General features: G+C 42.7%; 1 protein-coding gene across 1 annotated transcript; it reads left to right on the top strand.

The window, feature by feature from the left end:
- The first annotated feature begins 5,218 nt into the window (after positions 1-5,218).
- Positions 5,219-13,692, top strand: TMEM179 (transmembrane protein 179). The gene is made up of 4 exons (XM_054400758.1): positions 5,219-5,520; positions 9,027-9,164; positions 10,694-10,772; positions 13,513-13,692. The coding sequence occupies exons 1-4, from the start codon at positions 5,219-5,221 to the stop codon at positions 13,690-13,692; spliced, it is 699 nt and encodes a 232-aa protein (XP_054256733.1).

Raw genomic sequence — 13,692 nt, 5'->3', positions numbered from 1 at the left:
TATCTGATCTTGATTTATCCAAGTTGGTTTCCTGCTTATTACTGAGCGACGATGGCAGTTGATTGCGCAGCCTGTTTTATTTTTGTGACTTCTTTTTTTTCAGAGAAATAGAATTTCCAAACTTCACCCTCAGTGATGTTGAGTATGCCATCTTCAATCCCATGTCAGCACACTTCCCCTTAGGGTGTCTTTCCTGCAGGAGATAGCAGTTCAGTTCTGGCGCAGAAAGCCTGGGTAGGTGCCCTGGAGCAGACAAGCCCCTCTGAGCTTCAGGCAGGAGGTGTAGGATGTCATGGTCAAGATGTCTTTGGTGTCACTGCAGTCATGATGTGACTGCAGAAGGGAGATGTCTGAACTGTGCTTGTTGTGATGGCAGCACCAGAGCTGGAGGAGTATGCAACCTTCTCTCATCGTGTACCCATCTCTTCCTTCTGTCCCAGACAACTGCAAGCACTACCTCATTGTCTTTCCTCAGTGCAAAAGGGACAAAACACTATCCACATATCTGCTCCAGTGGTAACCCCCTCCTAAAGACATTTGCATAAGCCAAGACGTGGGAGGATGCTTTGGCAGAACAGCTCTCCCTTCATGGACAGGGATGCTGTGACAGCAGGCTAGTGCTATCTGCTGTTATAATAATAACCTGAAATGGCCATAGTGGATCAGAACAAATGATTATCTCACTGGGGATCCCATCTCTCAGGATAGCCAGCAGCAGATGTTTGATTTAGGGGAAAATGTCAGATTCTATTAAATGCAGTGATCGTTTTGTGGCTCAACCTTCTCAGAAATCTGCTGTTCAGACAACTCCTGAGCTGAAGGTTACTTCCCCATCTCTGTGTTTAGCAGCCCTTGAAGGACTTTTCCTCCCATTATTTCTCTAATCTTTTTTTTGAACTGGCATTTATTTTTGGCCTCTGCCATGTCCTGTGATTAGTGCTATAGAATAATTATGGGCTATGGGAAATATGTACAAGTTTTCTTGTTTTAAAACTTCTGCCTGACGTGTATATGATGTCCTTCATTCCCTGTGATATGAGGAAGAGTGAATAATCATTCACCTTGTCTTTCCCCCTCAGTTTCACCACATTAAGGAAACTAATCCTGTTTAAACCTTCTTCACAAGAGATTATCAAATTTAGTAAATTTACTAAAACAGATGTATACTTCAGAGAGCAAGTTCCAGCCTTATTCCTAGTTCTTTTAGGACTTACAGGAAAGAAAAGTATGAGAAATCCAGGCAGCTGCAGAACAAGTGACAGCTGACAGGTTTGATTTCTACCTCTTTGCTCACTTCCGTATGTGGTCACTCCATCCAGCCAAGTACTGTGTTTCAGTAGGAGTCAGGCTCTTCAGTGCAGCTGTTTTACATGATGTTAACATCTGCAAATGCCTAACTGCACTTTCTGAAATCCTTCAGTAAGTGCCTGATTGAGTTTGTTCATCAACAAAGACAATTTTATATGGTCTATAACAGACCATCGCATGTCACCTCTGCAATAATCCTTCTGCATCAGCGCCCTGTGGTTGCTGATAGTAAGATCTGCATTGGGCTTGCCCAAGGCAAAGTGCCCTTGGCACCTGCTGGCCCCTTCTGTGGGCTCCAGTGTAAACAATAACTTAGTTTTTATGTAGGTGTTGACCTCCCAGGTTAACTTCATAAAACATTATCTGGCAAATCTGGTGTGTCAGGTTTCAAAGAAAAGAGTTTTCCAGCTAAGTCCAGGTCTGATTTCCTTCCAGATAAAGGACAAAATCCTTTGGGAACCCAACGCTGCTTGGACGCAAGTTTAAGAGCAATACACTTTCTTCCTACTAGACTGAAATATCAGCAAAATCTTTTCTGTTAAGAGTGCTTATCTATTCACACAGCATCAGGTCATTGATCTATAACTCATACTGCAAAACTGAAATACAGTTTTTGATGATTGGAGTTGGGTAAGGATCAGAAAAATGTCCTGACATATTTCATAAATACTGACAAATTTTTTTATTCAAGAAGCAGGATCTGTACAAAGATACTTTCCCTGTGCATGATAGTATGCAATACAAATGTTTTACATTGAGGCAGAATTAATGCCTTCTCTGAGAATCCCCTCCAGAGTCTGCCTTGTGAATGTATCTGTAATCTCTTAACATCAGAGAAAAAGAAATTATTTTACTGTCCAGCAGAAACACAAGCCTGCAATCCCATGTGCAGTATATTCAGGGTCCCAGTCCCTCATCTGCTCCTCTAAACACTATCTGGGAAGTGGCACAGAGCCTAAAAAATGAGCAGAAACACCCCTGAGATTAAGAAACGATCTCAGCTCTGCAGTTGATCTCAAACTGTATGTGGCTAGGAAACTGGATTAGGAAATTACTTTACCTAAAAATGGAGATGATTTGTGTTGTCTTGTGCTGGAAAGATGGTTCCCATTTAGATGGATTCTTTGAGTCCAACCCCCTTGCCAGAGCAGCCTTTCTTCATAAGACATGTTCTCCAGTCCCCTAATCATCCTTGTAGCCCTCTGTTGGACTCACAACTAGATCCCCATCCCTCTTGAACTGGGGAGCCCAAAATTGGACACCATATTCCAGGTGAGGTCTCACTAGGGCAGAGTAAAGGAGGAGGAAAACCTCCCTCAATCTGCTGGACACACTCCTCTTAATGCACCCCAGGATCCCACTGGCCCTCTTGGCCACAAGGCCACATTGTTGTCCCATGGATAGCTTCTTGTCCACCAGGACTCCCAGGTCCTTCTCCGCAGGGCTGGTTTCCTGCAGATCACCTCTGGTACTGTGCACCATCCTGGTGCAGTTTATTATTCCTTCCCAGGTGCAGAACTCTGCACTTATCCTTGTTGAACCTCATTAGGTTCCTCTCTGCTCAGCTCTTCAGTCTGTCCAAGTCTTGCTGGATGGCTGCACAGCCTCCAGGTGTATCAGCCAAGCCTCCCAGTTCGGTATCATCAGCAAATTTGCTGAGCAGACACACACTCTGTCCCCTCATCAAAGTGCTTGATGGAGATGTTGAACAGGACTAGACCCAGCACTGATCCCTGGGGGACTGCACTGGTCACAGGTCTCCAGCTGGACTTGGCACCATTGATCACCACTCTTTGGACTCTGTTGTGTAACCAGTTCCTAATCCATCTCGCTGTTCTATCCCACACCTCCTGAGCTTGCTCACAAGGGTGTTATGTGAGACAGTGTCAAAAACCTTGCTAAGATCAAGGTAGACTACATCCACTGGTCTCCCTGCATCTACCTGTTCAGTTACAATATTATAGAAGGTTATCAGATTAGTCAAGCATGATTTCCCCATGCTGACTACTCCTGACAATCTTCCCCTCTTCCAAGCACCTAGAGATGACCTCCAGAATGAGCTGCTCTATTGTTTTTCCAGGGATGGAGGTGAGGCTCACTGGTCTGCAGTTTCTTGGAACCTCTTTCTTGCCCTTTTTGAAGATTGTAGTGATGCTGGCTTTCCTCCAGCCCTCAGGCACCTCTCCTGTTTGCCACAATTTTGCAAAAATCATGGAGAGCAATAGAGTTGACAACATCAGTCATTTCTCTGAACACTCTTGGGTGCATCTCATCAGGGCCCATGGACTTGTGTATATTCAATTTATGTAACTGGGTTAGGACCCAGTCTTCATTGACTAGTGGAGAGTCTTCCCTCCACCAGGATTTCTCTTCTTCATCCAGGAACTGAAGTTCACAGGGTTTGGTCTTAGGAGTAAAAACTGAAATAAAGAAGGTATTTATCAACTCTGCCTTCTCTCCATCCTCAGTTATCAGGGCTGCCACCTCATTCAGCAGTGGGCCCACACTTTCCCTATTCTTCCCTTTCCTACTGATATATTTGTAGAAGCCCTTCTTGTTCTCTTTTACTTCCTTTGCCTAAGAGGGCTTTGGCCTTCCTTGTTGCCTTCCTACATGCCCTGACAAATTCTCTGTAGTTCTCCCAAATGACAAGTCCCTTCTTCCATGAACAGTACATCTCTTTCTTCCATGAGATTTCCTTCAGAAGCTCCTTGCTCATCCATTCAGGTCTGCTGGCATGCCTATCTGATTTTTTGCTCAAGGGAACACATGTATCTTGGGCTTGGAGGAAGTGGCATTTAAAAATTGACCAACTTTCTTGGGCTCCTTTACCCTCCAGAGTCTTAGCTCATGGGATTCCTACAAGTATAACAAAGTTAGCCCTGCAGAAGTCCAGGATTGTGATCCTACTTATTGCCCTGCTTCTACCTTGTATAATACTAAAGACCACTATGTCATGATCACTGTCACCAAGGCTGTTCCTGACCTTAATGTTCCCAACCAGTCCTTTTTTATCAGTTAATACAAGGTGCACTAGTGCACCTCTCCTTGTTGGTACCTCCACTACCAGCATCAAGAAGTTATCATCGATACACTGCAAGAGACTTTTGGACTGAATATGCCTAGCTGTGTGAGCTTTCCAACATATATCAAATATCTTGTGAGGGATTTGAGTAGCTGGGCTAGGAACAAATCCACTTGATTGGCAGATCCCAGGGTGGCTATGCACTCTGTCTTTTATTGTCACTGTCTGATGGTGGTGGCCAGATTTTAGAAATTGGGGCCAAAACTTGCTGAGACTCATCAGTCAAGATTAAGCTCTTGGTTTGTTGGATTTAGTTTTGGTTTTGGTTTTTGTTTGTTTTTGTTTTGTTTGTGTTTATTTTGTTTGTTTTAATGGTGGAGGAGTGTGTGCCACCAATACGGGAGACATCTGTGTCCTACGTCTTTAGGGGGATACCCCACTGAAAGTAGGTGGTACACAGCTTTATTGGGGGAGGCAGAGATTGATTTAACCCCCAGAGTGCCAGGGTGTTTCAGCGCCCAGCTTTTCTCGAAGAAGGATGTCCCACAACAGCTCTCCTCACTGTTTCCCCCGCCAGCTCTGAAGCCATCAGCAGGGGCAGCTCGGAATTCGAAAGGCAGCAGCTGTGCCCGGAGGAAGCATTGCATTGTCTTGCACTGCGCATCCTCCCTCCCCCTCCTCTGCTGCTGCAGGCTTCCTCCTTTCATCTCTCCATACTCCCTCCGCTCTCTCCTGCATCTCTCCCTCCTGCATCCCTCCCTCCTCCATCCCTCCCTCCTCCATCCTTCCGGGCCTGCATTCCTCCCTCCCCCACTCCCTCCCGGCCTGCATCCCTTCATCCATCCCTCCCTCCTTCCCTCTCTCTGATTGCGCAGAGCCGCGGACATGGCGCTCAGCAATTTTCTCTTCGCTCAGTGCATTTGCTACTTCCTGGCCTTCCTCTTCAGCTTCATCGTGGTGGTGCCTCTCTCCGAGAATGGCAATGACTTCCACGGCCGGTGCCTGCTTTTCACCGAGGGCATGTGGCTGAACGCCAACCTGACGGTGGAGCGGCAGCGCTTCACGGTGCAGGAGTGGGGGCCTGAGGCCGCCTGCCGATTCAGCATCTTCACCGGGCTCCTCTCCCTGCTGCTGGCCACAGTGCAGGCCTGGAGGACCCTCTTCTTCCTCTGCAAAGGGCACGAGGAGTAAGTATCCCTGGGGGATGCAGGGGGTGCCGACCCCTCCTGCAGTGTGGGGCAATCGGGAGCAAGAGCAGCCTGCAGGTGAAGCATCAGGCTTTGCACCATCCAGTTAATTCTGCTCTTCAGAGGGGTTTGGGATGAATTGGTGTATTGCCTCCGTCTGCCTGCACACATACCACCTACCCTTAGTCAGGGCCTTCTCTGGAGGATGCTCCCCTGCAGAGATTTGGGGTGGAGAGGTCAGATTCACGGTCTGTGCCTGCTGCCTTTTGGCAGTCTGGGAGCAGCATCTGGTGTCAGCTCAGCTGCAGTGGGCATGAAAGGTGCTGGAGACCATGGGGGTGATGCTGGAGATTGAGGCTCAGAGGTACCTCTGAGCATGGTCCCATTATATGTCACTGTAAAGGTGAGACTACCCCAGATGAACACAGAGTGTGTTGAAAACACTTAAACAACATCAGTGTGTGTGGGGCTGGAGGAGGAAGGAAGGGGAGGGGGCAGAAAGGGTCAGCTAGTGATCTCTCTTTATTTTTATCCTTCTTTTTTGGTGGACATGGCAACTATTGCATTGAATAGCTATTACTTAGAGAATGAAAGCAACTCTGAGCGCTTCTTGCAGCAGCTGCTGGGCTGTGCTGCCAAATGGTTACTGTGCTCAGGCAAACCAAGGGGCATCAGACCCCAGCAGGTATACTCATAGGCTTGGTGGTCCAAGAATCAGATTGGCAGTGATGTGTTCTGTGCTTGCCTCTCTGGTGGCCTATCCTGCTACCTGCCACGGGTGACCTAGCCTGTGGGTGCTATGAGGCCAGGGTCCTCCAAGCATCCACCTGCACAAAGGTAGGAAGGCAGGAGAACTCACTGGTGGCTGGCTAGCCTAGGAAAGTAATTTTCTCATGCTTTAGGGACCATGCCAAGGGTAAATCACTCATGTCCAGGTCTCTTCAGACTGGAAGCTTCTTGAGTCAGTGACTGTTACGTGCATCTGGGCTTGTACAACACCCTGACATCGGTAATATTAGGGACCATGTAGTGGTATTGTCTACCTGACCTGCCTAATATTAAAACATGTAAGTATAGGCTAAAACTTATTATATATTAAATCTTACCTTGCAACTTCTAAATATAACCACTTCTCAATACATTTGAATTCAGCTTCCTCAAATGATCAGATACCTACAGAGGAATAATTGAATCTAGATTTTTTCTTCAGTTTTGTAGTTTAGAATTAGTTATTTTTTTTGGCAGAATTGATCAGTAAAAACCTTGTAACAGTGAAATTTGGATCAGATATTTGGCTTGCTTCCAACTTTTGATTTAGGTCAAAACTAACCAAAGGCAGGCTTCTGAAAATTGTACCTTTAGGATCACACCTGGGGAGCTAAGGTCATCTCAGGAGTAAATTGGTGTGAGGCAGCTGTGGTCAGCACCTTGTGCATACTAGCAAGGTAGACAGTCTTCATGTGCAATTGCTTCAAACGATTGCTGTCAGATAGTTAGGACTGCTAAAAATCCTTCTTAACAAGGTCTCAACACCACTTGTCTCAGTGACAGACTGGGGTCAAATTGCCTGTGGAAAAAGGAAAAGCAAGTGCTGACTGCCAGATTTGCTCTGGGCCTGGGACTGTTCATCTCAGCTGAAAGGCAGAGGTACAACTCAGACACTTCGCTACTGACACTGCAAAGCGTCTTCTGCTTTGAGTCTAAGAATTCATTATTACAGGGCGTACACTCCGCCTCTAATACCTAGCTTGAAATTCTGATCTAAGCATAAAAACATGTGAGATAAAGAGACAAATCATCACAGTTCTTTATCTAGATGATCCACTGAGTACTCTTGGGAAATGTTCCTTTTCTAGAGCTGTTACTAATTCTGTTTTCAACTCTGTTTTCATTCAGCAGACAGCTCAAGTCTTTTCTGCCTCTCATGCTAAGGTGCACCCAGTGGATACGGCGTTAGTGGCATTTGGAATGAAATCTAGGTTAGATGCGAAATCAGGGCAGGAACAGTGAACATACAAAACTAGGATGTGCTTGTATTAGCTGTCTCTGCTGTATGGGTGACTCCAGCAGTCTGTGGTGGTGAGTTGATCTGGTTCATCAAGTCCAGTGAAGCCAAAGAAGAAGAGTAGGATTCATCTCAACATACGTCTTGAAGTCAGGAGTCCTGCCCTCCAGCTCTCACTACAGCCTGTACAAGCAATTCTGGGAAGCAGTTTATTTTGCTTCTTTTCTACTGGTGTGGGGATGGGATGACTGTCACTTTAGACAGAGGCTAGATAGCCCCTCTAGAGCCAGGTCAACCCAGAAATAAACATCCTAACCTTACTGGTAATTGTTTCCTCATCTCATTTTGAAGAAGTCCTCCAGAGGTTACATATGTCTTATCATGTAAAACTTGTACAAATTAACACTGACCAGGCCAGAACGTTCTCAGAATTCAAACACTGACTCAAAAAGCCTCTTGTTTTCATTTAGTGAAACATCAAAGAAAAGAAATGATGTTTTTCTCTTATTCTCTATAGTGAGTAGACTTCTTCTGTCCTTAGCATAATGAGAGCGGCACTGGTGGAAAATTTGTTGTATTCATCCTTACCACTTAACCTGAATAGGATGACCTGCCTCCTGGAGTTCTCAATCTTATTCCAAGATAGAGTAGATGTCCCTTATGTAGGTAATGGCACTTTCAAGAGCAGCCTAGGTAGTGAAGGACTTGCTCAGATCCGTGAGAAAAGCTTTAGAAAGTTTTCACTAATTAAATTATAGGGGAAAATTAAGCAGTGATGTTGGAAGGTGAACAGACAATTTCTCTACCTCGTGGGTCCACTGCAATCATCCCACTTTCTACCACTCCAAACACAGCACATGCCTAGAGCTGGCCCTGGTTGGACAGACTTAACAGGGCTAAGGTAAACTGACATTCAGTTGGCAAAAATAACATACTTATACCAAATCCAGAGAAGTCCCAGGAGAAGCTGGCCTACTCTGCAAATTGACCATAAAAACTAGGACTCGTGTCTTATAATGGCAGTACCTTGTGTTACATAGCATAAAATGACCGTATCTATCAGTACTGTGTTATTTTATTTGTAGTTTTCCTCTTTTAGAAGATTTTTGTTCCAATTATCACTTTAGTCATGAAGTAATTTTAGCTCCAGTTACTATATAATTTGATGTAATGACATTTGTTTTAACAATGGTGATTTTCATCATTACTGCTAATGAAAACCATGCTGTGTATGAACAATTGCCACTTAGTATTTATGATTTAAAGCCCCATTCTCTTATGAAAAAAAAAACAACTAAAAATTAAAAGCACTTACAAATGAAGATAATGTAACTCAAAATCATAATCCATAGTTTTTCAGTGTATTAGATGTTCTTAATTAAAGCAGATATGTTTAAAATGGAAACTGATGTCTTCGTGACCAGTGTATGTTGCTTAGAGAGACTGCTGATGTTGTGTTTCAGCTGTTTATGAGTTACATTTTTCTTCCCTTTTATTGCAGCTCTTTCTTTTATGCCTTCCTGAATCTGCTGATCAGCGCCTTTGTGGTGTTCATCACATTTATTGCTAGCACTATAGTGAGTGTAGGATTTAACATGTGGTGTGATGCAATTACCGAAAAAGGAACCATGCCAAATAGGTTAGTACTGAAGAATATGTTTTCTTCCCTGTTTTTTTTTTTTTTTTACCCCCTATATGCATAAATGAACAGTGGTGTTGCAAACTGTAGTTATTACACACAAGATGAGCAAGAGAGAGAAGGCATTGCTAATGTGAAAATCTGCCTTTTTTTTAAAATCTGGAATAAAAAAAAAGCAAATAATTTTTTTTCATTTATTACCCCACAAGGAAAAGTGTGGTTTCCATGGCATTTCATGGTCTCTTTAAGAGTCATGATCATATGCAAAATAAATTTCACAATTTTTATTTACAAAAGAAAGCTAGATTTGAAGATATTGTAAGAGTGGGGGGAGTGGAGACTTGTGAGCAAGGCAGGTGACTGGGAGTCAGGGATTCTGATGTATTGTCCTGGCTCTGTCACCTACCCACTGTGTGACAGTGGGCAAGTCACTTGTCTTGCCTGTGACACAATGCACTATAATCTAAAAACTGGTGTAAAGTTGCTAATCTCATAGTGGTGCTATGGATGCCCTGATTGCTGCAGAATGGAAAGCACTTCACAAGTGCAAAGTACAGATGGTTGATACTTTCTTAGAGTACACAAAATGTACAGATCCTGAAATGGTCTACTCTATCCCATGATGCCTGTGCTTCTTACAGGAAACATAATAACTTGAGGTAGATTTTTTTTCTTATCAAAAAAATAGCAATGAAAAGAGAAAGTGACATTTTATGTCATATGATATTGAATAAGCATACTACTTAAAGCATGCACTTATGTCACACATTGTCATGTGTTGTAAAATGCCATAGTAAATGTTCTGTTTAGGGCTGCAACGATTAATCGATTTATTCGAATATTCGGTTAAAAAAAATCAATTACAAAAAACATCTAATCGAATATTCGGATAAGAGCACAAGATGATCGACAGCACTGAGAAGGAGAAAGAAGAGGCTGCAGAAATCAACCTCAAAATCCTGGGATTTTTTTCACACCAGTAAAAGTCCAAGTTATTTGTAAAATCTGTAGGCAGCCTCTATCTTACCATCCGAGTACCGTCTCCTTGCTGGAGCATCCGAAACAAAAACACCCACAAAATCCTTTCCTCTGAGGCTTTTCCTGATGAAGTCAAAAGGTAATGGAGGCTCATACACTTTGTTTCATTGAGGGGTGAACAATCCAACCTGGGATGTTGTCAGATGTGTATGTGTGGGAGGTTTGGGGGTAGTGGGAGAAGAAGGTTTTAAGTGTGCTGTTTTCATAATAACTATTACAATCCCGCTTATGGAAGACTGGTGTTATCATATAGTTATACATAACTTAAAAAAAAAAAAAAGAAAGTAACTACATGCCTCTATTAGCCTAGTTTTAGAGAAGATTGGCAAGCAACCCTGTTACTACAATAACTTAAATATCTTTTGATAGAATGTGTCATTGTGACAGTTTGAAACACATTTAAGGTGTTGCTTCATTTAATATTTGTGTTGCCTGTTTGAAACCTCTGAAATAATTTTCTTTTCCCTCCTCCAAATGCCTTCCATGGGCAGCTGTGAAGAATTACAGGATATAGATCTTGAACTGAATTTAGAAAACTCTGCTTTCTACGACCAATTTGCTATTGCACAGGTAGGTCAGATTAGGTCATGGCTCCATTCCAGTTCATTTGCCATTTGCTCATTAATCTGGGATTTCTGAGGCTGAACTACCATTCCTCTGAAATCAATGGGAATGTTTCCACTGACTTCAGCAAGTGCTGAATCAGGATGATATTATGGACACATTTGCATTCCAGATTCAAATTCAGATTTGCATACAGACATGTCAAAACCTGACTGCGCCTGGCATTATTATGGTGGAAAACTTATGATGGAAAACTCCAAAGGATGAGCTCTGCAAAAGTTACAACATTTTGATGTCCTGGAGCTTGATGTCCTGAACATTATGCTGGGCAGAATAAAGTTTGAGCTGCCCAAGATCATGTGACTATTAGCTTTGCCTTCCATGAGCTTGCCTGAAAATAATTGAAGATTACTGTCATTTAGGACAATATGAATCTGATGAAACTTTGGGAATTAGACCTCTAAGTCTGTCTACTGAATATGCTATCTCTAAGTCAACAATCAGTCAGTGAACACCGGATCTTGGGCAGTTGTGTGCATGAGCATATACTAGTTCTGCAAGGAAAACAGCTCTATTCATGAAGGGCTGCACCCACACACATGCTTCTTAAGCTGTCCCACTCAGAAAAAGGCAATAGTTTGCCTTGGGCACTCCTTGAAGGTACCGGTACCTCTTGGGCACAAGTTAGTTTTGTGTCTTTATTCCCAGCACTGGCATCTAGACACTCAGTTCAGACATATTTGTGTGTAGGACAGGAATATGCCATAAAAGTAACACTTTTATATAGTGTTATCCAAAGGCCAAGCTGTATTTTATAGAAGATTTTGCCATCAGCTCCTACTCTGCCAGCTAATGTGAGAGTGGCAAGAGTAAACCTGTTCAGTCTGTAGCTTTGAGTTCATGGGAATCAACTGTCTGTGTCCATCTTGTGATCTCAGCATGGACAGCTGGTAAGCTAGATGTGAGAGACAGTGTAACAGGGAGCTGTGCCTAAATAATCAAGTTCCAAGCACGCAGCACTTTAGATGGAGGAGACTTAATATATCACAGATGGATCAGCCCAAGCCATTGGATGTGGCTCCCCACATTGATCCATGTCCCTCCAGATGTCCCTGGCTAGCGCTAACCTGCAAAATGCAACCACTAAACTCTGCAGACACCCAAGTATAAAGAGCCTGGAAGTATAACAGCTCCAGGGCAACATCATTTGGCTTCAAAAGCTGAACCTGGTAGTGTGAAAGTGATTGTATCTGTTTGAAGAAAGGACCAAACAGGGTACAAAATTCTGCATCAGATGTCTATGGAGAGCAAATAAGTTTCTTTGAAACAGTAGAAAGAAAAATCCAAGAACAGACTTGACTTACCAGATAAAGCAGACATTTCCTTATCAGTGCAGTAAATTCCCATAGTGGGCTTCACTTGGAAGCAGTCTCTGTCTCCATCTCTATCCACTTTTCTCCATTTGGATGCTTCCAATACATCAGAATAGTTCTGGGAGTTTCACTGAATTTGGCTAAATCCAAATAGATTCTTTCATATCAAATATGCTGAGAAGATCACAGCAGTAGCGGATATCTGAATGTCTTTAAGATGATATTTCCATAATGAAGTGGTGTTTAAGAAATGGATGCAGAGCTTTCAATTTCTAGATATGGTCGTATAAAGCCCAAACTAATACATCCTTCTTTCCTCCAAAGTTTTTAGAATGACTCAAAAATATGTTTTTTTTCCTGGTGAACTGAAATAATTGTAAGTAGGGGCAGAAATACTTCAGAGAATTTCCCAAATGCATAAGATATATGGGAACATAAACTCCCTTTAAAAAACAGTGGCCTTTGCTTTTCTAAATCGGTGATTAGAGTACACAATTGTACCACTGTTTGGAAATGTTTCAATGGTTGTATTTTTTTAATTACAATTTCAGTATGTCAGAATTGAAATACACAGATTCAATTAATGTTTCTTTGCTAAAGGCATCATAGAATTAAAATGGAATTTCTGCTAGAAAGTTTTACTATAAATGAGCCTCCTCCAAGGCAGAGAGGCCAATGCTCAAGTACCTGAACCAATCAAAGTATAATTAATTCTACAAAGTTAAGCAAGAGAGACTAAGTCAGTGATAGAACTTGGCAGATCTGAGGCTTTAACCTGGGTCTCTCATGCCAGGTATAAATAAGCACCAGACACTTGGATGCATTGTAGTAAGTGTCTTTTGCTCTCTGAGTTCATGCTAATGAGAACCAGTAACTCGGAATGTGAAAGTTCAATTTGTAAGATTTTCTCAACAATGTTTTGAATGGAAATACCTTAAAATCAACCCTTCTGCAGGGGTAGTGGAAGGCCAGAAGGACTTGGGAAGGATGTTTTGGAAAGTGTCATAAAATATATTGCAAATCTTAAGTAAAAAAAGTGGAAAAAATCCCAAGAATTTTGGGCCAACCAGAATGCCAGATATAGAAAGCTTGACTGATGCACTTGGATTATACATATTTATTTTTATTTGTCTTTTCAATACTGTACTTAGTACATTTTTGCTTCAGTTTTTCCTAGCACATAAAAACCTTTTCCTTTTATGCTAGGAATAGCTTGATAGAGTTGAGGAGCAGTGGGACTAGGACCTCACTGGGTGTAACTTGGTGTAACCCCATGTGTTTTGCTCCAGCTGAGATTTTGATATTCACCTAGATAGATGACTTTGTTTTTACAGTACGGTACTGACCTTTTTATAATTTCTTTTCTTCTCTAGTTTGGTCTCTGGGCTGCCTGGCTGACTTGGCTGGGAATTACCATTCTGGCTTTTCTGAAGGTTTATCACAACTACAGACAGGAGGACCTGCTAGATAGCCTGATCCATGAGAAGGAGCTGTTGCTAGGAAGATCTTCTTCACGAACCTCTTTGCAAGATGAGAAAAGTGGCATGATCTAG

Source organism: Indicator indicator, chromosome 4 (genome assembly GCF_027791375.1).
Source record: "Indicator indicator isolate 239-I01 chromosome 4, UM_Iind_1.1, whole genome shotgun sequence".
Lineage (NCBI taxonomy): Eukaryota > Metazoa > Chordata > Aves > Piciformes > Indicatoridae > Indicator > Indicator indicator.
The sequence above is the reverse complement of the archived record's forward strand: the minus strand, read 5'-3'. Positions and strand labels throughout refer to the sequence as shown.